Raw genomic sequence first — 25172 nt, 5'->3', positions numbered from 1 at the left:
TTTAAAAGTGAACTAACAATAACAATTTACAGTCTGGTTATTTTATTAAATGTCTGTAATTAGTAAGGTGCTGTTTTTAATAACTGTATAACAAAAAGCATCAATAAAATTTGAACATCATGAAAAAGCAAAAATGCATAAATAATTCAATCCATTTAGTAGGAAGGTTTTGCTAAGAAATACAATCACCTTCTCAACTCCTTCAAGCTACAACTGATAATAAAAACTTCTGAATTACTACTATAAAGGGTTCTGAAGAACATAAAAGGCAGAAATAGTTACATAAATATACAAAGAAGTTTGCTTACTAGGTGCTTCAAAAAATAGTAGTTTCAATTAATAGAAATAACACAAATAAGAATATATTGAATGTATGGAAATAAAACCAATACTACATGTCTTAAATTACTTAAAATTTAAAGATATGTATTTTCTTTCTGAAAAACAAAAACACATGTAGTCATCACTAAATAAATAAAAAGTATGTGCTTTGCAATTAAGACATCATAAGTATTCTTTTTAAATTGAGAATAAAAGTGCCTTACCATTTTCTCCATTCCCAGAAATAGTAACTAGAATAGAAGAAAAAACAGTGAATAAATATCCATTAAATATTTTGTATATAAATTATATGTGCAGGATTATATGACTGCATTCCCGGATAGTCAAAAATTTCAACTGAAACGCTATTATAAACAAGAGACGTGAAGTGGTGGTGTACAAAAACTAATATACAGAATATACAGAAATTAATAGCTTTCTGATACACATGTAACCACTATGCAGAACTTATAACCCAGGAAAAGATTTTATTTATAAAGCCATCTAAAAAGATAAAATACTTAGGAATAAATGTAAGAAATGGGCATGAAGAGAAACATTTTAATGCTTCTGAGGGACAGAAAATTTGAAGGAGATTAACTTAAGTAGAATTGACACTGGATACAGTCATCATTATATCAACTCTTCCTAAATTAATCTAGAAATTTAATGTGATCCCCATAAAAGATACATTTTTTTAACTGGACAGATTCTAAAGTTAATTTGTGAAAACAAACTTGCATGAAGTAGTAGGAAAATTATGAAAGAGAAGAATAATGAAGTAGACTAGTACTGCCAAATATTAAAGCATATCATTAAAAATATTATGAATGCTCCAATTACTAAAATAGTTGTACTGGCTCATGAATAGATCAGTGAGACAAAACAGAAAACCCAAAATGGACCCAAATACATAAGGGAATTCAGTATCATAGAAATGAGATTTCAAATCAGTGTGGGAAACAGCCAATCAATAGTGTTAGGACAAAAGGATAGCTAGTTAGAAAAGAGCAACTACTAGATCCATATCTTACAACATAGACACCCAGGATAAATTTCAAATGTGTCAAAGGTTTAAATGCAAGAACCCAAACCCAAACCAAAACCATGTAAGTACCAGAAGAACCTAGGGGGATGTAAAATATATCTACAATTTGGAACAGAGTAGGTTCTTTCAGAATATGACATAAAACTCAAAGTCATAAAAGAAAGAGCGATACACTCAGTTACATAAAAAATAAAAATAAAATAACTGGAAAAAATCACTAGATTAAAGTGAAAAGACTAACAACAAACTAGGAAAAATATTCACAATTCTTATCACAGACTAAGAACTAGGTTCCCTAATATTTAAAAAGCACTTACATATTAATAAGAGATTAAAAAAACAGCAAACAAAAAATAGACAAGGTATATATGAACAAGGAGGTCACACACAGAAAATATAAACATCTCAAACATAAAAAAATGACACTGGTACCATTTTTAAGAATCCTACTGACAAAAATGAAAATTTAATAGCATACTGCACTAGCACACTCCTCCCAGCGGAGAGTTCCAATGTAAAATGGCATCTGGCTAACAGTTTCTGTTGTTGCTTGTTCCAACTTTCCACTAAGGTATTTGTGTAATTACCAAACAAACAAACAAAAACACTAAAACTGTTCCATACTGACAACAAAGCTGGATAAACCATCTACAGTAAGAAGCTTGTGCCAGAGGGACTATACAGACCACAAGGGCAGGTTAAATAATTCTCCTTGGTATCTATTCCCACAGAACCTTTCATCTTTCTTTTCGTAACATTCCCAACACTTAAAATTACTGGTTTACAATCTGTCATTCTGTCTAGAATTTTTCTTAAAGGTAGGAGAAATGATTGGTTCACCAGAACTGAGAACAGTGTATGGCACGGAACAAGCTCTCAGTACTTAACTGAACCATTATCTACAGAGACAAAGACATGGTTAGGAGCAGCCAACACTGGGCTATCAGCAGAACCTCTCAGAGGGAGACAAGACTATTCCATTTGCCAAGGCTCCCAATATATACTTTTTAAATTCATTTTTATTGAGATATATTCACATACCACACAGTCATACAAAACAAAGTGTATATTCAATTGTTTACAGTACCATTATATAGTTGTGCATTCAGCACCAAAATTAATTTTTGACATTTTCATTACCACACACACAAAAATAATAAGAATAAAAACCAAAGTGAAAAAGAACCACCAAAGTAAAAAGGAACACTGGGTGCCTTCCTTTTTTTTTTTTTCTTCCACCCCCATTTTTCTACTTCTCCATCCATAAACTGGACAGAAGGGAGTGTGGTCCATATGGCTTTCCCAATCCCATTGTCACCCCTCATATACTACATTTTTATACAGTTGTCTACAAGATTCATGGGTTCTGGGTTGTAGTTTGATAGTTTCAGGTATTTACTGCCAGCTATTCCAATTCATTAGAACCTAAAAGGGTTGTCTATATTGTGCATAAGAGCGCCCATCAGAGTGACCTCTCGGCTCCTTTTAGAATCTCTCTGCCACTGAAGCTTATTTCATTTCCTTTCACATCCCCCTTTAGTCAAGAAGATGTTCTCCATCCCACGATGCTGGGTCTAGATTCCTCCCCAGGAGTAGTATTCCACGTTGCCAGGAAGATTCAATTCCCTGGTGTCAGATCCCATGCAGGGAGGAGGGCAGTGATTTCACCTTTCAAGTTGGCTTAGCTAGAGAGAGAGGGCCACATCTGAGCAACAAAGAGGAATTCGGGAGGAGGCTCTCAGGCACAATTATAGGCAGGCTTAGCCTCTCCTTTGCAGGAACAGTCTTGCCAAGGGCAAGTCCTGTGGTAGAGGGCTCAGCCCATCAAACCACCAGTACCCTGTCTGTGAGCACATCAGCAACCATAGGGGTGGGGAAGCCCAACACCCCTGCATTCTCCACCAGCTCCTCAAAGGGGCTCTGCGTATTTTTTTCATTTTTTTAAATTAACTATATAAAAAAAATTTTTTTAAAGATATAGAATAAAAAAACATTTCAAACAAACCATAACAAGGGAGTAAGAAAAAGACAACTAACCTAAAATAACTACTTTACTTCCAACATGTTCCTACTCTACCCCAAGAAAATAACCTAATATAGCAACATTTCTGTGAACTTGTTCCTACCATTCCCATCAGAAATTAACAAACCATAGTCATTCTTGGGCATTCCCAGAATGTTAAATTTACCCACAATAGCTTATCTGTTCTTATTGGGTTATCTTTCCCCCTTCATTAACTGTTCTCTATCGCTAGTTCCCCTATATTCTACATTATAAACCATTTATTTTAGGAGTGTGCTGTTTAACCTCCAGGTGTCTGTGAATTTTCTAAGTCTCTGATGGTTATTGACTTCTAATTGTATTCCATTGTGGTCAGAGAATGTGCTTTAAATAATTTCAATTTTTTTTTTAAATTTATTGAGGCTTGTTTTATGTCCCAGCATATGGTCTACTATGGAAAAAGTTCCGTGATCACTAGAGAAGAATGTGTATCCTGGTGATTTGGGATGTAATGTTCTATACATGTCTGTTAAATCCAATTCATTTATCAGACTGTTTATGTTCTCAATTTCCTTATTGGTCTTCTGTCTGGTTGATCTATCTATAGGAGAGAGTGATGTGTTGAAGTCTCCCGCAATTATTGTGGAAACACCCACTGCTTCCTTTAGTTTTGCCAGTGTTTGTCTCATGTATTTTGTGGCACCATGATAGAGTGCAAAAACATTTATGACTGTTATTTTGTCTTGTTGAATTGCCTCTTTTATTAGTATGTAGTAGCCTTCTTTGTCTCTCATAACATCCTTGCATTTAAAGTCTATTTTATCTGCAATTAATATTGCTACTCCTACTTTCTTTTGGCTGTAGCTTGCATAAAATATTTTTTCCATTCTTTCACTTTCAATTTCTTTGTGTCCCTGTGTCTAAGATGAGTCTCTTGCATGCAACATATTGATGGTTCATATTTTTTGATCCATTCTGCCAATCTATATCTTTTAATTGGGGAGTTTAATCCATTTACATTCAACATTAATACTGTGAAGGCATTTCTTGAATCAGTCATCTTATCCTTTGGTTTATGTTTGTTAGATATATTTTTTCCCTCTCTCTCTCTTATCATCTTTTAATGAACCAATATTGAATCTCTTTAGTACCGAACCTTTCTCTATATCTCTCTCTCCTTTCTTTGTTTCTCTGTCGGTAGGGCTCCCTTTAGTGTCTGAAGTAGGGCAGGTCTTTTATTAGCAAAATCTCTCAGCATTTGTTTGTCTGTGAAAAATTTAAGCTCTCCCTCAAATTTGAAGGAGAGCTTTGCTGGATAAAGTATTCTTGGCTGGAAATTTTTCTCACTCAGAATTTTAAATATGTCATGCCACTGCCTTCTTGCCTCCATGGTGGCCGCTGAGTAGTCACTACTTAGTCTTATGTTGTTTCCTTTGTATATGGTGAATTACTTTTCTCTTGCCGCTTTCAGAACTTGCTCCTTCTCTTCAGTATTTGAGAGTCTGATCAGAATATTTCTTGGAGTGGGTTTGTCTGGATTTATTTTATTTGGAGTTTGCTGGGCATTTATGCTTTGTGTATTTATATTGTGTAGAAGGTTTGGGAAGTTTTCTCCAACAATTTCTTTGAATACTCTTTCTAGACCTCTACCCTTCTCTTCCCCTTCTGGGACACCAATGAGTCTTATATTTGGACATTCTATTTTACCTATCATATCCCTGATGTCCGTTTCTATTTTTTCAATTTTTTTCTCCATTCTTCCTTTTGTTCTTTCATTTTCCATTCTGTGGTCCTCAAGGTCACTGATTCGTTGTTCAGCTTCCTCCAGTATGTGCTATGAGTATCCAGAATCTTTTTAGTTTGGTCAACAGTTTCTTTCATTTCCATAAGATCATCTATTTTTTTATTTACTCTTACAATTTCTTCTTTATGCTCTTCTAGGGTCTTCTTCATGTCCTTTATATCCTGTGCCACGCTCTCGTTGCTTGTCTTTAGTTCTTTGATTAATTGCTCCAAGTACTGTGTCTCCTCTGATCTTTTGATCTGGATGTTTGGGTTTGGGTTACCCATATTGTCTGGTTTTTCATGTGCTTTAAAATGTTTGGTTGTTTTTGGCCTCTTGGCATTTGCTTTACTTGATGGGGTTCTTTTAGGATATGTAGGATTATTCAACAACTAATCTCTGATTTGTCAGATTTACAGCTTGGTGGCGTACACTTTCTCTAACCTACAGATGGCATCTGCGAGTCACCTATTCCCCTCAAGTCAGTTCTCCCCAACTTTGTCTCTGTGGTGTATGGAGGTCTGATTCTTGTGGGGTCCAATTGGTGCACCAAGTTTGGGTGTGTTGTTGGTGCTGTCCACCTTGAACGTGGGCGTGTGTCTGAGCGGTTAGGGAGGGAGGGCAGCTTTAATAATCAAACCTCCCAGGTGTTCCCGGAGATTTAAGGCTGTTGCAAGAGTCTAAACCTTCATTTCAGTCTCGCCACAGATTGTCTCTGCTGCAGACCCACAAGTCCTTCGTATTGGCATATGTTCCCTGGGATTTCCGAGTGGTCCCTCTTCCAAGCTGTGCTCTTCTAGGGCCTCTGCTGAGGGAAGGTTGTGCTATGCATCACAAGTGCGTGCCATCCCTCAAGAGAAGTTCTGGGCTGCTGGGCTGTGTAGGGCGTTCCCAGCCTGCTGTGAGGATGGCCAAATGGGGCATGTTAATTTCTCTCTTTTCACACAGCTCTGCCTTCCCAGCTCCGGGACAATTAGCTGTGGCTGCGCAAAAGGCTACTGTCCATGCCCGATACTGTAGTGTGTCTGCGTGTTGCTGGAAACAGTTCCTGTCACACTGGGTTTTTTGGCGTGGCTCTGGGCTGTGGCTCCAGTGCTGGGCAGGAGTATTCCCAACCCGTGGGGAAGATGGCTGCAAGGGGCATGGTTAGTTTCCCCTTTTGGTTCACCTCTGCCTGCCTCGCTCCGAGACAATTAGCACCGGGTGTGCGAAAGGCTATCTTCCATGCCAGCTATTGAGGCGTTCACACAGCTCGTTCCTGCCGCACTTCACTGTGCAATTTTCGCTGCCGTATCTGCAGCTGCCTTTGTGTTTTTTAAAAAAGAACTAGTCCGCCTCCAAACACTGACCCACGGTTTCCCCACACCGCAGTGTGGCTGCCAGATATTCAGCAAGCTTACTCACTCGTTTCAGAATGCAGACTCCTGGTTTCACCAAGTGCACGGTCCCTGGGATTTAGCAGACCTTGTACAGCTGGTGCATCGCTGGAACTGGTGTTCTGGGTCACTTTCTGGCTTTTATTTAGTATTTTTCATGGAGGTGTTTTTTTGCCCTGTCTCTCCTAGCCGCCATTTTAGGTTCTCCCCAATGTATTTTTTAAACTACTCAATGACAAAACCAAGAACACAAAATTTATTAAGCATACTAAATGCTTATGTGTGACATTTTTTCCTCAAACACTCACCCACCCTCTCCCAGTCCCTGGTAACCTCTAATCTACTTTCTCTCTCTGAGAATTAACTATGTCGAGTGTTCTCTTATAAGTGGTATCACAAAATTTTTGTTCTTACTGTCTTTCTTATTTCACTGAGCATGTTTTCAAGGTTCTTCGATGCTTAAGCATGTCTCAGAACTTCACTCTTTCTGATGACCAAGTAATATTCCATTGTGTGCATGCATTTTTTTTTTATCCATTCATTTGTTGACAGACACTTGGGTTGTTTCCACTGTTTGGCTATTGTGAATAAAGGTGCTATAAACACCAGCGTACAATGTTTGAGACTGTGTTTTCACTTTCTTTGGGTAGATTCCTAGAAGTGGAATTGCCAGGTCTTCTGGTAATTTTATATTTAACTATTTGAGGAAACGCTAAATTGCTTTCCATAGTGGCTGTGCTCTTTCACATTCCCACCAACAATGCACTACAGGTCCAATTTCTCCAAATCCACTTGTTATTTTCCACTTGTAAAATAATAGCCATCTTGTGGGTGTGAACTGGTATTTTATTGTGGTTTTGATTTGCATTTCCATAATGGCTGATGATGTTGAGCATCTTTTCATATGCTTATTGTCCATTTTTATATCTTCAGTGGAGACATGTCTATTCAAGTCCGTTGTCCATTTTTTAAACTGAGTTGTTTGTCCTTTGGTTGTTGTACTGTAAAAGTTATTTATATACTCTGGCTATTAAGCCCTTATCTGATATATGATTTGCAACTATTTTCTCCCATTCTGTAGGTTGTCTTTCACTTTCTGGATAATTTCTTTTGATGCTTGTAATGTGAGGATGTGCTATCTGGATCTGAAACTGCTGATTTTCAACCCTGAGAGGATAATTTTCATTGGATAAAGGATTGGGATACCAAGCTGTTTTCTTTAGAATTTGAAAAATGTTGTGTTACTTCATTCTGGCTTCCATGATTTCTGATGAAAAATATACTGTTATTCTAATTGTTTTTTCCCCTATTGGTAAGGTGTTTTCTTTCACTGCTGTCAATATATTGCCTTTGTCTTTAGTTTTCAGAAGTTTGGTATGTGTCTTGGCAGAGATTTTTTTTGTATTTATCCTGTTTGGAGTTTGCTCAGTTTCTTGAACCCATAGGTTAATGTCTTTTGCAAAATTGGGGAAATTTTAAACTGCTATTTTATTTGAACACTGGGTCACCTTATGTCAGTATCCATTGATTGTCTTTTATCATTCAAGCTGAGATTTTTCTAGTTCTTGGCATGTCAAATGATTTTCAATTTTATTGGTTATTGTATCATGAGACTGAATCTTACTTAAAATATTTTAGCACTATGGTTGTGCCTAAGAGCCTCCTCCCGAATGCCTCTTTGTTGCTCAGATGTGGCCCTGTCTCTCTAGCTAAGCCAACTTGAAAGGTGAAATCACTGCCCTCCCCCCTACGTGGGATCAGACACCCAGGGGAGTGAATCTCCCTGGCAACGTGGAATATGACTCCCGGGGAGGAATGTAGACCTGGCATCGTGGGAAGGAGAACATCTTCTTGACCAAAAGGGGGATGTGAAAGGAAATGAAATAAGCTTCAGTGGCAGAGAGATTCCAAAAGGAGCCGAAAGGTCACTCTGGTGGGCACTCTTATGCACACTTTAGACAACCCTTTTTAGGTTCTAAAGAATTGGGGTAGCTGGTGGTGGATACCTGAAACTATCAAACTACAACCCAGAACCCATGAATCTCGAAGACAGTTGTGTAAAAATGTAGCTTATGAGGGGTGACAATGGGATTGGGAAAGCCATAAGGACCACACTCCACTTTGTCTAGTTTATGGATAGATGAGTAGAAAAATAGGGGAAGGAAACAAACAGACAAAGGTACCCAGTGTTCTTTTTTACTTCAATTGCTCTTTTTCACTCTAATTATTATTCTTGTTATTTTTGTGTGTGTGCTAATGAAGGTGTCAGGGATTGATTTGGGTGATGAATGTACCACTATGTAATGGTACTGTAAACAGTCGAAAGTACGATTTGTTTTGTATGACTGTGTGGTATGTGAATATATCTCAATAAAATGAAGATTAAAAAAAATATATATATTCTAGATATGTATAGCACATTATCTATAAAATCAACTATAGTAGCAGTTTATATAAAAGAAATTTTTTAAGTGAAAGCATTTGGATCTCAAGGTTTATTTCCATATATCAAGGGGGCAGTACCTACTGGTTATATTACTATAATTTACCACTATAAAATTTGGATAACAATAAAAAAAACAAAAATGTGAAAAAAACATGTAAAATTAAACAATATGCTCTTTAGAGTTTCATACATGATGTGTTTAAATGGTAAAGAAAGGCAAAGAAATGATAATTTCAGAATGATGGCTGCCTCATTGGGGGCAGTCAAGTACAACTGGGGCAGGGAATGTCAAAATTGTGTAACGTCCTATTGCTTATTTTGGCTGTTTGATATTTGGATGCTCCCTGAATTATTATCATTATTCTTTAAACTGATGTATATATGCCATATTTTCCTTTATGTGTTTGAATAAATTCATAATAAAAGTTAAAAAAAAAAAATTTTAGCAGACCTTCTCTGATACCATGCCTTGTTACTGTCAGATGGGAGAAGTCGCACAGGCTCCTCACTAGATTTCTGCTAAAACAACCTGGATATGAAGGGAAAGGATGCCTTTTTATTGCTCCCCAAATGGCCTCCAGTGGCCTCCACTAACACCACGGGGAGAAGGCTCATAACTGCTGGCTGGCAATGGGGAGAAGTGCCTCACTATTGCCCAGCAGGAATGAAAGTCCAGGCTCCTGACTAGGCCTTCACCTTCTCTGATATCACCCAGCTGGGGGTGCAGAAGGGGGGTCACATAGGAGTGGTGCCTTGTTAACGTTAGGCCCTTTGGGCAGGTGGAAAGTAGGATTATACATTTATATTCATATTTATATTTCTAATTCAAATAGATAACCATTGTTTTTTTTTTTAAACCATTGAACAATATCCCTTTGTGTGTGTGTTCCAGCTACACAATCAGTCCTCTATTGATAAGGCATTTGGGATGCCCCCAATCTTTTGCTATTACAGACAACGTGGCAGTGCATTACCTTGTTCGTAAGTTGTTTCAAACTTGCGAACTTTTACCTTCAGTGTAGATTCCTAGTAGTGAGATTACTGGACCAAAAAGTAAATCTGTCTGCCACGTTTTTAGCTTTTGCCAAAATCCCTATTATAGGGGTTGTACTATTTCGCACTCCTACAAGCAAGGCATGAGGTTGCCAGCTTCTCCGCAGTCTACCCAACAAAGTGTTTTCAAACTTTTGGTATCTAAGAGCCATTTTACTTTGCATTTATCTTATAAATGAAGGTAAGCATCTTTTCATATATTTAAAAGCCATTTTCTTATTTCCCCCCCTCCCCTGTGAACTATCTGTATGTGTCATTTATCCTTTTTTTCCCCCATCGGACATGACAATTCTGAGTTATAGTTAGCTTTCCTCACTCTCTGGCTGTAAGATCATCCACTTATATTTTTCATTTTTTTACATTTAGGTTTGGTTTATTTTGAAATGGTCAATTCCAGGGCTGGGGCACAGAAAGTAAAAAACGAGCATGAAAAATGTTGTTGGGCCAGATAATAAGGTAGTACTAAAAAAATGATGGAGTCTCGTTAAAAAGACATAGACACCAGATTGAAGGAGGGCTCCTTTGCCAAATGTGGGACAATTTGAGCAAGAAAATAAATGATAGATTATAACCCATAGAAAAAGAACCTATCAGTAAGTGCTGATTTAATAAATGAATGAATGAGTAAATAAATAAAAAAATAAATGGAGAGGAGAAAAAGCTCTTCCTTAAAGCAGAATTCTAATTAATAAATTTAGAAGAAATGATGGATTTAGAAAATCATCATTTGGCAATCAGCACAGTAACACAACTATTTCAGGCAAGAATCTGCAATAGGTGCTAAAAGGTGCAAGATACTGTCTCAAGTTGGGTTCTATGAAATCAAATGCTGAGACAGTTTGGGTGTAAGAGATTTACTAAGTGTGCTGGTTTGGAGCTGTATGTTGGAACAGAAAAACATGTTCTTAAACTTTATCCATTCCTGGGTGTGAATCCATTTTAAGTGGCACCTTTGATAAGGTTACTTCGGTTAAGGTGTGACCCACCTCAATCAGATGGATCTTAATCCTATTACTGGAGTCCTTTATAAGTGGAAAGAAATTCAGACAAAGAGAAAGACACAGGGGGGGCAGCCAGAAGCTGAACATCAAGGGATCCTGGAAGGGAAGGGAGAGACCAGGAGACACCACCATGTGACTTGCCATGTGAGAAGCTAAGGACCAAGATTTGCTGACAATCAGCCCCAGAACGCCACAGTCTTCAGGGAGAAAGTACTGTCTTGATGATGCCTTGATTTGAAATTTCTTTTAGTTTCAAAACCATGACCTAATAAACTCCTGCTGTTTAAGCTGACCCACTGCATGGTATTTGCTTGAGCAGCCAAGGACACTAAAACACTAGGGATCAACACAGGTGTGATGGTTAATTTCATGCGTCAACTTAGCAATGCTATGTTGTTCAGCTATTTGGTCAAGCAAGCACTCCTCTCTTTACTGTGAGGGTATTTGGAGCTTGATTTATATCATTAATCAGTTGATTACATCTACAGCTGACTGCATCTACTGCATCTACAATCAACAAGCCAGCCTGCTTTGCCTGGGGAATTCAACATCGCCTTCATCAGTTTTTCCAATCTGTCGCCAGCCCTACAGAATTTGGACTCACTAACCCCCCTAGTCACATGAGCCAATTCTTATAATAGATTTCTTAACATACATATATACACACATACATATACAAAAATATACACATATACATATATGTATACATACACATATATCTCCTGTCAGTTTTGTTTAAAAAACATGCATTCATTTACAGCTTTTTTATTAAGTATTTTTATCAGGAAATGGATGTTGAATTTTTCAAATATCTTTTTGGCATGTATAGAAAGAATGAGCTTTCTTTCTGGATGTATTAATAAGGTGAAATGAATCTTCTCGCCCTGTCTATAATATCCATCACTTTTACATCTAACCCTTTTACCTTTTCCTTTATCTTAATTTCAATTTCTTGGCCCTGTTCATTTTTTCCTCTTTGCCCGTCACTGTACTTTCAGTTGTATCCCTTCCCTTTTGGGCATCTCTTAATTTAGTCATCATTTCTGATGTTGTCTTATTTTCTATTTCTTCCCTGAATTTGGACAGTTCCCATTCTACTATTTCTGTTGAGATTTTTGAATTTGTGATTGGTAGGTTCTTTTACTCAGCAATTACTTATCTATTTATATTTGATTTATGTTAGGGTATTGAATTATAGTTTCTTCTCTATTGCTTCTTTGTCTGTATTGGCATCTTTTCAGTTGTTGAAATCCTTGATTCTCATTTTTCTCTCGGTTTTTAATCAAGGAAATTTGTATGGATGTTGTTTTAATCATTGTTCATACTGATTTATGTGGGATTTTCATGGACTGGCATTAGCAAGTAGTCTTTTGGGGGAAAGAGGTATTTGGATAGCTTATTTGATTTCTTATTTCTTCTGCAGACAGTCTTCTTCTGTTGCTTCCGTTGCTTCCGTGAGGAGCAGTTTCTTTGCTAGTTGGATAGTGCCTTTTTTGTTTATCCTCTATTTCTTTGATACTATCTTAACTTCTACCCCAGAAGGGTACCTTCTCAAGAGTGCCACCCCTGATCCTAAACATTTTCCAAGCCCTTTCTTTTGACTCCCCAGTCGCCAGTGCTCTGATCTACCAGATTCCAAACCTACTTTTGGCATTTCCCACTAAAAGTGGGGTCCTCTCCTGGGGAATAAACCTAGTTGACAATGCCTATGTTCTACCATCACTAGACCCTGACACTCTTCCACACAGTTCCTTCCTCATTCTCAGCCCTGGTGCAGTTTTAGAGCACTCTTAGCTAGTTTCAGATGTTTACCTTCCCACTCACATAAAAAGTGAAGTTTTAAAAATTCTCTATGTCCTAGTTATACCATAGGGTCTGAGCTTTGGCAGTTTTCATTTGCTCTTATTAAGTTGTATGGCTTTTAGGAGGATGTGTGAAAAGGTCTGAATTGAGGCAGTCATCATTATCCAAGTCAATTTCTTGAGTGTAAGTTGGGGACAAACTATGTGTCTCCTTCATAGAGTTATTGTGAGGATTAAATTAATACAGACAGATGACAATACAATTAGTGCATAATAAGTGCACAATGAATATTTTGGATTATAATGACCATTTTCTGGACTCCTTCAATGTTGCTCAGAGGAAACTAAAACATTATCTGCCAACTTTCATTTTTTCAGAGCTTCCACATACTGTTAGACTGCATCATCTGATCGTTAGCCTATGTTCCAAAATTTTGTTTCTCAAAACAAGGAACACCTGCTCCCAAGGTTGCACTTTGAGGCTTTAGGCTCTAAACAGGGAGAATGAAAATCAAAAAGGGTTAGTTGTTATGGAAATTATGTAGATCTAGGGAGAAACTAGGTGAAGAGATCAGCTGGTGTGCTAAGGAAGTGATTCCCAACTCCCAGTCTATGAACCAAACCCTAGGGTTCTACCTTGGCTCTTGGAATCAGAAAGTTTCAAAAGGAAAGAGGCTATTGCTTAATGGGAACAACAACAAAAACAAAAAAAAGGGAGAGGCAGTGAGGAAAGATGAAACGACTTTTCCTATGTATTTGTAGCGGGCAGCTGAGCTTTTTCTTATGAGGAGCAAAAGGCAAGTGGAAGGAATTAGCTATTATCCCTCTTATCTACTGGTAACAGCCCTTTCATCAGAGGTACAGTCCCTTCAATCCCGATCTCTCATCCATACTCTGCTCCACCACCAATGATGCTTGTTCCCAAAGGTCAACAGTTATCTAACTCTAAAAGATTTTAAATAGATGGCTCATGAAAAAAGGAACCTATGCTTAAAAATAAACAAAAAAATAGAAAAGACTGGGCTAAACAGTTACATATCTAATTCTAGAGGCTTTCTCAAAACGTATAAAATGCATATGAACAACACAAATATTAAAGACGGGGATGGCTGCATGAAGCCCAAAATGCATTTGATGATGGACATTTACACATCTTTGAATTCTCAGCATCAAACACAGTGCCTGGACAAGCCCTTAATCTTGGGGCTTGCCCTTACAAAGTTTGTTACCGCAAAGAAGAGGCTAAGCCTACTTATAATTGTGCCTAACAGTCACCCCCAGAGAACCTCTTTTGTTGCTCAGATGTGGCCTCTCTCTCTAAGCCAACTTGGCAGGTGAACTCACTGCCCTCCCCCCTACATGGGACAGGATTCCCAGGGGTGTAAATCTCCCTGGCAACATGGGACTGAGAAAGCCTTCTGGACCAAAAGTGGGAAGAGAAATGAAACAAAATCAAGTTTCAGTGGCTGAGAAGTTTCAAATGGAGTCAAGAGGTCACTCTGGAGGTTATTCTTATGCATTATATAGATTCTTATGCATTATATAGATACCACTTTTTAATTTTTAGTGTATTGGAATAGCTAGAAGGAAATACTTGAAACTGCTGAACTACAAGCCAGTAGCCTTGATTCTTGAAAATGACTGTATAACTACATAGCTTACACGGTGTGACTGTGTGATTGTGAAAACCTTGTGGCTCACACTCCCTTTATCCAGTATATGGAAAGATGAGTAGAAAAATGGAGACAAAAATTAAATGAATAATACAGGGGATGGGATGTTTTGGGTGTTCTTTTTTACTTTTATTTTTTATTCTTTTTTTTTTTTTTGGAGTAATGAAATGTTCAAAAATTTCATTGGGGTGGCCTAGGAGGTCAGATGCCTAGACAACAGAAAACAGAAGATGGCGGCATAGAGAGGAGTGGAAGACTGTTAGCACCCCCTGGAACAATTCATAAATGACCAAAAAACTAGTAAATAACCTGGAATAACCGCGGGGAGACAAACGTGACTGTCCACTCATCATCCACCAACCTGAATTGAGAGGAATGCCCGAGATCGCAGCATAAAATCTGTAAGTAAAACTGTGGACCCGCGCTGAGAGCCGAGAGCCCCTCCCTCATGGAAGCCTCACGGTGCTAGAGAGCAGCACTGTCTCAGCCCAGCTCCAACTGGGGTTTTAATGTTAACTGCTCAATACAAACAGTAAATCCTCAACAAGCAGACAGAGGCTTTTGGTGACAACTGACCTTAGGAGAGTCGGGGGACATATCTGTCTCAGGACAGGGAGCCCAGAGGATCGGGTGCTATCTCTGGCTGACGGGTGAACCTGGGAGCTTTTCTGTCCTTTTCTCTCTCTGTGGAGAAAACCTCAGCCATTTTCACCCCACAGGGCTTTGCAGTAAAGACAGCCTCAGCCATTTTAAAATCAAAACACTTTGATCAGCAGAGCCAGAGAAACAAAGAACTTATTGATACGCAGATGACCTCTCTGGAGGGGGCATAGCTTCCCAAGAGGAAAGGGAGAGGCCCAGCTCTACTGCCCACCTTTCCGGAACCAGACCCCAAAGCCTGGGGGAGGAGAACCACAGGCCACACCCTCTTATAGCTGGTGACAGGCTGACAGGTGCACCTGCCAGGCAGAAAAGCACAGGTATATCAAACCTCTAAGAAAAACCATCAGGGAAACCAGATACTGAATATTTCCACCTTCTGTGACTTGAGCCTGTTCTCATCCAGGAAAACCTGACTGGGGTGGCCTAGGAGGTCAGATGCCTAGACAACAGAAAACTACAATCTACACTAAGAAAAACGAAGCTATGGCCCAGTCAAAGGAACAAATGTACACTTCAACTGAGATACAGGAATTTAAACAACCAAATGCTAAATCAATTCAAAAAGTTTAGAGAAGATTTCGCAAAAGAGATAGAGGCTGTAAAGAAAACACTGGGCATACATAAGGCAGAAATCGGAAGTTCAAAAAAACAACAGTAGAATCTATGGAAATGAAAGGCACAACACAAGAGACAAAAGACACGATGGAAACATACAACAGCAGATCTCAAGAGGCAGAAGAAAACACTCAAGAACTGGAGAACAAAACACCTGAAAGCCTACATGCAAAGGAGCAGATGGAGAAAAGATTGAAAAAATATGAGCAACGTCTCCAGGAACTTAAAGATGAAACAAAGTATAAGAAAGTACATATCATTGCTGTCACAGAAGGAGAAGAGAAGGGAAAAGGGACAGAGGCAATAATAGAGGAATTAATCAATGAAAATTTCCCATCTCTTATGAAAGACATAAAATTACAGATCCAAGAAGCGCAGCATACTCCAAACAGAATAGATCTGAATAGGCCTACACCAAGACACTTAATAATCAGATTATGAAATGTCAAAGACAGAGAGAATCCTGAAAGCAGCAAGAGAAAAGCAATCCATCACATACAAAGAAAGCTTAATAAGACTATGTGCGGATCTCTCAGCAGAAACCATGGAGGCAAGAAGGAAGTGGTCTGATATATTTAAGACATTGAAAGAGAAAAGCCGCCAACCAAGAATCCTATATCCAGCAAAGCTGTCCTTCAAATACAAGGGAGAGCTCAAAATATTTTCTGACAGACAATGAGAGACTTTGTGAACAAAACACCTGCCCTACAGGAAATACTAAAGGGAGCACTACAAAGTGATAGGAGAAGACAGGAGTGCATGGTTTGGAACACAATTTTGGGAGATGGTAGCACAGCAATGTAAGTACACTGAACAAAGATAACTATGCATACTGTTGAGAGAGGAAGGTTGGGAGCATGTGAGCCACTAGAAGATAGGAGGAAAGATAAAGACTGTGACTGTGTAACTTGGTGAAATCTAGAGTGCTCAACAATTGTGATAAAATGTACAAATATGTTCTTTTACGAGGGAGAACAAGCAAATGTCAACCTTGCAAGGTGTTAAAAATGGGGAGGCATTGGGGGAGGGATGCAATCAACGTAAACCAGAGACTGTAACTAACAGAATCATTGTATTATGCTTCCTTTAATGTAACAAAGGCGATATACCAAGGTAAATGCAGATAAGGGGGGGGGATAGGGGAGGCATGTTAGACACTTGACATTGGTGGTGGTGTCTGACTCTTTACTCTACTTTGATTTAAGGTTACTTTTCCTTTTGCTACTTCCTAGCTGTCATTTATTTTCGTCTTTCTTTTGCCTCTCTACTTTCTTTGACTCTCCCTCCTGCCTTGTAGAAGAAACATAGATGCCCTTATACAGATAGTGCTGAAGGTGGTGAACACATAAATATGTGACCATACAGAGAACCATCGATGGTTTACTTAGGATGGAATGTATGGTGTGTGAAAAAAGCCATCTTAAAAAAAAAAAAAAATGGGTTGATGACAAAAGGTCAAGGGCAATATACTGAGTGAAATAAGCCAGACACATAAGGACAAATATTGCAGGGTCTCACTGATAAGAACTAATTATAATATGTCAACTCACAGACATGAAATATAAGGTACCAAGATATAGGACAAGGCTTAAGAATGGGGAACGGTTGCTTAGTATGAGCAGAATGTTCAACCAGGATGAACTTAAATGTTTGGAAATGAACAGAGGTGTTGGCAGCAAGATGTGAAAATAACTAACAGTGCCAAATGGCACGTGAATGAGGTGGAAAGGGGAAGCTCAGAGTCATATATGTCACCAGAAGGAAAGCTGGAGGTCAAAAGATGGGAATGTATAAAACTGAATCCTATGGTGGGCAATGTCCATGATTAACTGTACAAATACTAGAAAACTCTTCCATGAACCAGAACAAATATACGACAATACAACTAGAAGTTAATAATAGAGGGGCATATAGGGAAGAAATATATACCTATTGTAAACTATATACTACAGTTAGTAGTATTTCAACATTCTTTCATAAACAGTAACAAATGTACTACACCAACACTATGAGTCAACAATTGAGGGGGGTTGGTTAGGGATATGGGAAGATTTGAGTTTCCTTTTCTTTTTTTTTTCTTTCTTTCTTTTTTTCATCTCTCACTTTATTTCTTGTCTGGAGGAATGAAAAGCTTCTAAGAATTGAATAAAAATCCAGTGCGGTGATGGATGCACAGCTGTATGAGGGTACCAGGGGCAACTGATTGTACACTTTGGATCTTTGGATAATTGTATGGTATCTGAATAATCCCAATAAAAATTAAAAAAAAAAATTGTGGTGATGAATGTACAACTATATGATGGTACTATGAACAACTGATTGTACACTGTGGATGACTGTATGGTATGTGAATATACCTCATTAAAACTGAATTTAAAAAAATACAGCACCTGGAGCACTGTAAGTATGCCACCATTGTTTTTTCAATGAATTAATTAATAGATAAATTCAGGGGCATATCTATATTAAAAAATACTTGTGAGTTATGCATGATATGAAAACAGTCCAATTCCCTTCAGAAGCATGGGAACAATCAGTTCATTCACTTAACAAATATTTATTAAGTGCATATTTCACTAGGCCCTGTTTGGGGTCTGGAAATACAGTGGTGAACATAGTACTCATGACAGAAGCATAAACAGAAACTATAGGTCAAGCACTAGTTTAAGAGCTATGAAGAAAAAGAAAGGGTCAGGAGACAGAGTGTAAGAGGAAGAACTTACTTTAATATAGGGAAGATAAGAAAGTCTCTCTAAGAAATAACTGAACAGAAACCTTCATGAAGTGAGAGCCAGCCAGGAAAAATGTGGGAAGAAAGCTTTCCAGGCAGATGGAACAGAAAGAGCAAAGATCCTCTGGAGGAGCATGCATGACCTTTAGATGAAAAGCAAGGAGGCCCGTGCAGCTGAAGCAGAGTGGCAAATGGAGAGCTGAGGTCTGAGGTAGTGAAGTCCAATGAAACTAAAACAGGATACATTCAAAGAGGATCACACCCAGACACACAGTTGTCAAACAGTCAAATTGCCAAGGGCAAGAAAAGAATTCTCAAACTACAAGAAAAAAGCAAGGTGTTATATACAAGGGAGTGCTGACTTCCCATCAGAAACCATGGAAGCAAGAAGGCAGAGAGATGAAATATTTAACGTGCCAAAAGAAAAGAAATATCAATCAAGAATTGTATAGACAGGAGACTGTCTTTCAAAAATGAGGAATGAGATTAAGGCATTCTCAGATAAACAAAAGCTGAGGACACTCATCACCACTAAACCTGCCCTACAAGCAATGCTCAAGGGAGTAATGTTGACTAAAAGGAAAGGACACTAGACAGTGGATCAAATGACATAAGGAAATAAAGACTTCTGGTAAAGATAACTATTTGGGTAATTATTGGGCATTGTATTTTTTAGTACAATACTTCTTATAGGTTCTAAAATACAAACACATAAAAAGTAATGATAAATCTATAGTTTTGAACATCCAACTGATATGATTTGTAACAAGTACAACAAAAAGGGGATACAGAGATTATAGGTATATTATATGTGTATAATAACATGATTGTTATCGATTTAGGATGTTAAGTTTAAGCCCCATGATACCCACAAAAAATAATATGAAAAATATATATAGAAAGAATGAGAAGGCACTCAAAATGGTACCAAAAAAATAAATAAATAAATATGAAAGACCAAATAGCAAAATGGTAGAAGAAAGTCCTGCATTATCAGCATTTACTTTAAATATAACTGGATTAAGCTCTCTAGTCAAAGGGCAGAGATTGACAGGATGGATTAAAAAACACTTGACTCAACTATATGCTGTTTATAAGAGACACACCTTAAATTCAAAGATGCAAGTAGGTTGAAAAGGAAAGGATGGGGAAAAAAAAATATACCATGTAAATAGTAAACAAATGAGAACTGGGCTAGCTATCCTATACTAATATCAGACAAAACAGACTTTAAATGAAAAACTGTTATGAGGGGCAAAGAAGGATACTACATACTGATAAAGGAGTCAATTTAAAAAAAGATGTAACAATTACAAATACATACACAACCCTAATGGCAGAGCCCCAAAATATATAAAGCAAATGTTGACAGACTTGAGGTAGAAACAGACGGTTCTACATTAATAATAGGAAACTTTGACACATTACTTTTAAAAAAGGATAGAACATTTGCCTTCCCAGCAAAGGCTGCTACATCCCATCAGTTTTGGTATCTTTTGTTCTATTTCCCTTATTATTTCTTCTTCAATCCACTGGTTGTTTAAGGGTGAATTGTTTAGTTTCCACATTTTTGTGAATTTTCCAGCTTTCCCTCTGTTACTGATTTTTAGGTTAATTCTGTTGTGGTTGGAGATTTTATAGCTCTAAATGCTATCATTAAAAAAGAAAAAAGAAAATACTGAATGATTTCATTTATATGAATTAGTAAAATAAGTATATTCAGTCAGAAACTAAAATACAAGCTATCAGAGACCAAGAAGGAGAGGAGAAAGGGGAGTTAATGGTACAGTGTTTCTGCTTGCGGTGATGGAAGTTTTGGCAATGGACGGTGGGGATGGAGGCACAACTTTGTGTATATAATTAATAACCACTGAATGACATATTTGAAAAGGGAAGTTTTAGGTTGTACATAAATTACCACACATACAGGCACAAAACCCACAGAAGTATACAATATAAACAATGTGCTAGCAAAAATCAATAGTGTGAAGAAATGGGAACTCCTCAAACTTAAAAGCTTCTGTACCTCAAAGGAATTTGTCAAAAAGGTGAAGAGGCAGCCAGCTAAATGGGAAAAAATACCTGGAAACCATGATTCTGACAAAAGACTGATATTTTGCATATATAAAGAAATCTTACATCTCAATGACAATAGTACAGACAGCCCAATTATAAAATGGGCAAAAGATATGAAAAGACAGTTCTCTAAAGAGGAAATACAAAATGGCCAAAAAAACACATGAAAAAATGTTCAGCTTCACTAGCTATTAGGGAGATGCAAATTAAGACCACAAAGAGATACCATCTCACACCAATTAGAATGGCTGCCATTAAACAAACAGGAAACTACAAATGCTGGAAAGGATGGGACACTTATTCACTGTTGGTGGGACTGTATAATGGTACAGCCACTCTGGAAGACAATCTGGCAGTTCCTTAGAAAACTGGATATACAGTTACCCTTTGATCCAGCAATTGCACTTCTTGGTATGTATCCTGAAGCTCTGAAAGCAGTGACACGAACAGGTATCTGCATGCCAATGTTCACAGCAGCAATATTCACAAATGCCAAGAGATAGAAACAACCCAAATGTCCTTCAACAAATGAGTGGACAAACAAAATGTGGTATATACACATGATGCAATACCATGCAGCAGTAAGAAGGAATGATGTTGTGAAACATATGACAACATGGCTGAACCTTGAAGACGTAATGCTGAGCAAAATAAACCAGGCAAAGAAAGAAAAATATTGTATGTTACCACTAATGTGAACACTGTGAAAAATGTAAAATAAATGGTTTATATTGTAGAATGTAGGGGACCAAGCAATAGACAGCAAATAGTGAAGGGGGAATGATAATCTAATAAGAACGGATAAGTTATGGAGGGTAAACTTAATGTTATGGGAATGCTCAGGAACAACTATGGTTTGTTAATTTCTGGCGGCTATCAAAGGAACAAGTTTGCAAAAATGTAGTTATTTTAGGTTATTTGTTTTTCTTATTCCTTTGTTGGGTTATAGTCTGTTTATTTTCTTGGGGTAGGGGAGGAACATGTTGGAAGCAATGTGTTATTTTAGGTTACTTGTTTTTTCTTATTCCTTTGTTTTGGTTTTGTTTGAAATGTTTTTTTATTGTTTCTTTTTTAATTTTTTGATAAAGTGAAATGAATGAGTGTGAAAAAGAAAGTAAATGAACAATGGGGGGAAGAGGGGAATGGAATGTTTTAGATATTCTTTTTTATTCAAATTTTTATTTTATTTTTTGGAGTAATGAAAAAAAATCAATAGCGTGATTATAATAATACTGTTTCATGAACTGTAACAAAGGTACCACAATAATGCAAAACGTTAATTAATGGGGAAAACTGTGTGTGAGAGGTGGATATACAGAAACTCTGTATTTCCTGCATGATGTTTCTGTAAACCTACAACTGGCCTAATAAAAAGTTTAAAACAAAACCAAAAACAAGACCCAAGAGGCCAAACTGTTTCTAAATACTGTATCTCAGAACAAAAAAATAATTAAATAATAATAGTAAAATAAAAAGAAGAAAGATCTCAAATCAGAGACCTAACCTCACAACTGGAGGATCTAGACAAAGAAAAGCAAACCAAACCCAAAGTAAACAGGAGGAAGGAAATAACAAAGATGAGAGTGGAGATACACAATATAGAGAAAAAAACAATAGAGAGACGAGACGTCTTCGCAGACAGTGGCCGTGGTTTCCTGCTTCAACACTGCTTGAACAGAACCCAGCACTCGCCCCCATCAGCTGGCTGCTCTGAGCCAGCCCTCTGCCACCTCTTCACAGCACCCATGGACAACCCCAAAGACTCTGCCACTGCTCCAGCACCCTACAGCAACTGCTACTGACTCTCCTCAGTTGCTTGCCATGACAACCATGTCTCCTTCTCAGGTGCACCAGAACTACAACCAGGATTCGGAGGCCACCATCAACAGCCAGATCAATGTGGTGCCCTATACCTCCTATGTCTCCCAGTCCAAGTCTTACTACTTTCTTCATGATGATGTGGCTCTGAAGAACTTTGCCAAATATTTTCTTCCCCAATCTCATGAGAAGAGGGAACACATTGAGAAACTTAGAAAGTGGCAGAACCAAGGAGGTGTCAGAATCTTCCTTCAGGATATCAAGAAACCAGAATGCAACAACTGGGAGAAAAGGCTGAAAGCAAAGGAATATGCATTATACCTGGAAAAGCTGCAAAAACTGACCACTGACAAAAATGACCCCTAGTTGTATGACTTCAGTGAGACACAGGACCTGAATGAACAGGTGAACTCCATAAAAGAATTGTGTGGCTACATAACCAACTTCTGCAAGACTGGGGCCCAGGAATCTGGCTTGGAAGTGAATCTCTGACAAAGATACCCAGGGAAAAAGCGATGATGAGAGTTAACCTTAGCCTGGCTTTCCTAGAGCCGCGAAGCAGACTTCAGAGGTCACCACGGCAATGCATTCTTGTTGGGTCTACCTTTCACTTTCCTGTAAGTTGTATCAATATACTAAGTTCATTCATTTGTATATACCTTCAAACAAAGTAAATTTAGTAACCTGTCCCCACCCCCCAAATAGAGAAAATCAACAAAACCAAAAGTTGGTTCTTTTGAAAAGATCAATAAAATTGACAAACCCACAGCTGGACTGACAAAAAATAAAAAGAGAAAGAGAATGCAAATAACTGAATCAGAAACGAAGGGGGGAGTGGATGCAAGAAGGAATGAAGTTGTGAGGTATGAAACTAGGTGAATGAACCCTGAGGACATTATGTTGAGTAAAATAAGCCAGAAATGAAAGGACAAATATTGTAAGGCCTCACTAATATAAACTGACTATAATGAGCAAATGCTGAGAATGGAATTTGAAGGCATAGGTTATCAGGGATAGAATGTGGCAATCAACGATGCAGGAGTACAAAATGTTCAATAAGGCTTACTGTAAAGGTTCCTAGACTGTAAGCTCTTACAGCAGACACATCTATTTCTGAGTTTTAACTGTTATTTAAGAGAGTTTATTGGGTACAAAACTTACATTCTCTATAGCACACTATCTACCTGAATATGTATGGTCAGTTTATTTAAACAACATAACTACATGGAACCTGGAAGAGGGAATGAGAAGTTGTTACTCTGTACAGGTTAATGTAATACCCTGATACATTTCAGAGTATTTTGGACAGAAAATAAAAAAAGTACATGCAAAGTCCCCTTGAGGGGCAGGAGAAAAATGAGGAAATACTAAACTTCCCCACCTGGGAAATTCCTGATATTCTCACAAGCATAAGGTATTCCCAATTGAATAAGTCAAGCCCCCAATCTCGGGATTTGCCCTTATAAAACTTATTCCTGCAAAGGAGAAGCTAAGCCTACTTAAAATTATGCCTAAGAGTCACCCCCAGAGAACCACTTTTGTTGCTCAGATGTGGCCTCTCTCTCTCAGCCAACTCTGCAAATTAATTCACCCTCCCCACTACATGGGACGTGACTCCCAGTGAGTGTAAATCTCCCTAGCAATGTGAGACATGACTCCCATGGATAAGCCTGGACCCGGTATCATGGGACTGAGAATGTCTTCTTGACCAAAAAGGGGAAAATAAATGAAAAAAATAAACTTTCAATGGCTAAGAGATTTCAAATAGCATCAAGAGATAATTCTGGAGGTTACTCTTATGTATTATATAGATATCCCTTTTTAGTTTCTAGTGTATTAGAATAACTAGAAGAAAATACCTGTACCTGTTGAACTGTAATCCAGTACACCTGATTCTTGATGATGATTGTATAACCAACATATAGCTTTTATCATGTGACCATGTGATTGTGAAAACCTTGTGACTGACACTCCCTTTATCCAGTGTATGGGCAGATGAGTAATAAAATAAAGACAAAATATATATATATATATATATATATATATATATATATATATATAAATAATAGGGGAGGTAAAGGATATGGGTTGTTTTGGGTGTTCTTTTTAATTTTTATTTCGTTCTTTATTTTGGAGTAATGAAAATGTTCTAAAATTGACTGTGGCAATGAATGCACAACTATATGATGATACTGTGAGCCACTGAATGTATACTCTGCATGGATTATATGATATGGTACATGAATATATCTCAACAAAACTGCATTTAAAGAAATAAAAAAAGAAATGAGGGGAGAACAGACTACAAAGAGATAAAAAGGATAAGAGGATACTATGAACAACTGGTATGCCAACAAATAAGACAACATAGATTAAATGGACAAATTCCTAGAAACACACAAACTACCTATACTGACTGAAGAAAAAATAGAAGATCTCAATAAACCATTAACTAGTAAAGAGATTCATCAGTAATCAAAAGCCTACCGGGAGGCGGGGCAAGATGGCGGACTGGTGAGCTGTATGTTTTAGTTATTCCTCCAGGAAAGTAGGTAGAAAGCCAGGAACTGCGTGGACTGGGCACCACAGAGCAATCTGACTTTGGGCATACTTCATACAACACTCATGAAAACGTGGAACTGCTGAGATCAGCGAAATCTGTAAGTTTTTGCGGCCAGGGGACCCGCGCCCCTCCCTGCCAGGCTCAGTCCCGGGGGAGAAGGGGCTGTCAGCTCCGGGAAGGAGAAGGGAGAACTGCAGTGGC

The 25172-nt window shown here is 37.9% G+C and overlaps 1 protein-coding gene across 9 annotated transcripts in view; it reads right to left on the bottom strand.

Moving 5' to 3' along the window:
• ZDHHC20 (zinc finger DHHC-type palmitoyltransferase 20) overlaps positions 1–25172 on the bottom strand; it is a 90420-nt gene that overhangs the window by 44012 nt on the left and 21236 nt on the right. For all 9 annotated transcript variants that reach the window (XM_037800359.1, XM_037800360.1, XM_037800362.1 and 6 more), the window contains exon 2: positions 546–572. In XM_037800359.1, coding sequence (XP_037656287.1) covers positions 546–572 — 27 coding nt within the window. The remainder of the gene's footprint in view (positions 1–545; positions 573–25172) is intronic.

Source organism: Choloepus didactylus, chromosome 12 (genome assembly GCF_015220235.1).
Source record: "Choloepus didactylus isolate mChoDid1 chromosome 12, mChoDid1.pri, whole genome shotgun sequence".
In the NCBI taxonomy this organism is placed as follows: domain Eukaryota; kingdom Metazoa; phylum Chordata; class Mammalia; order Pilosa; family Megalonychidae; genus Choloepus; species Choloepus didactylus.
The sequence above is the reverse complement of the archived record's forward strand: the minus strand, read 5'-3'. Positions and strand labels throughout refer to the sequence as shown.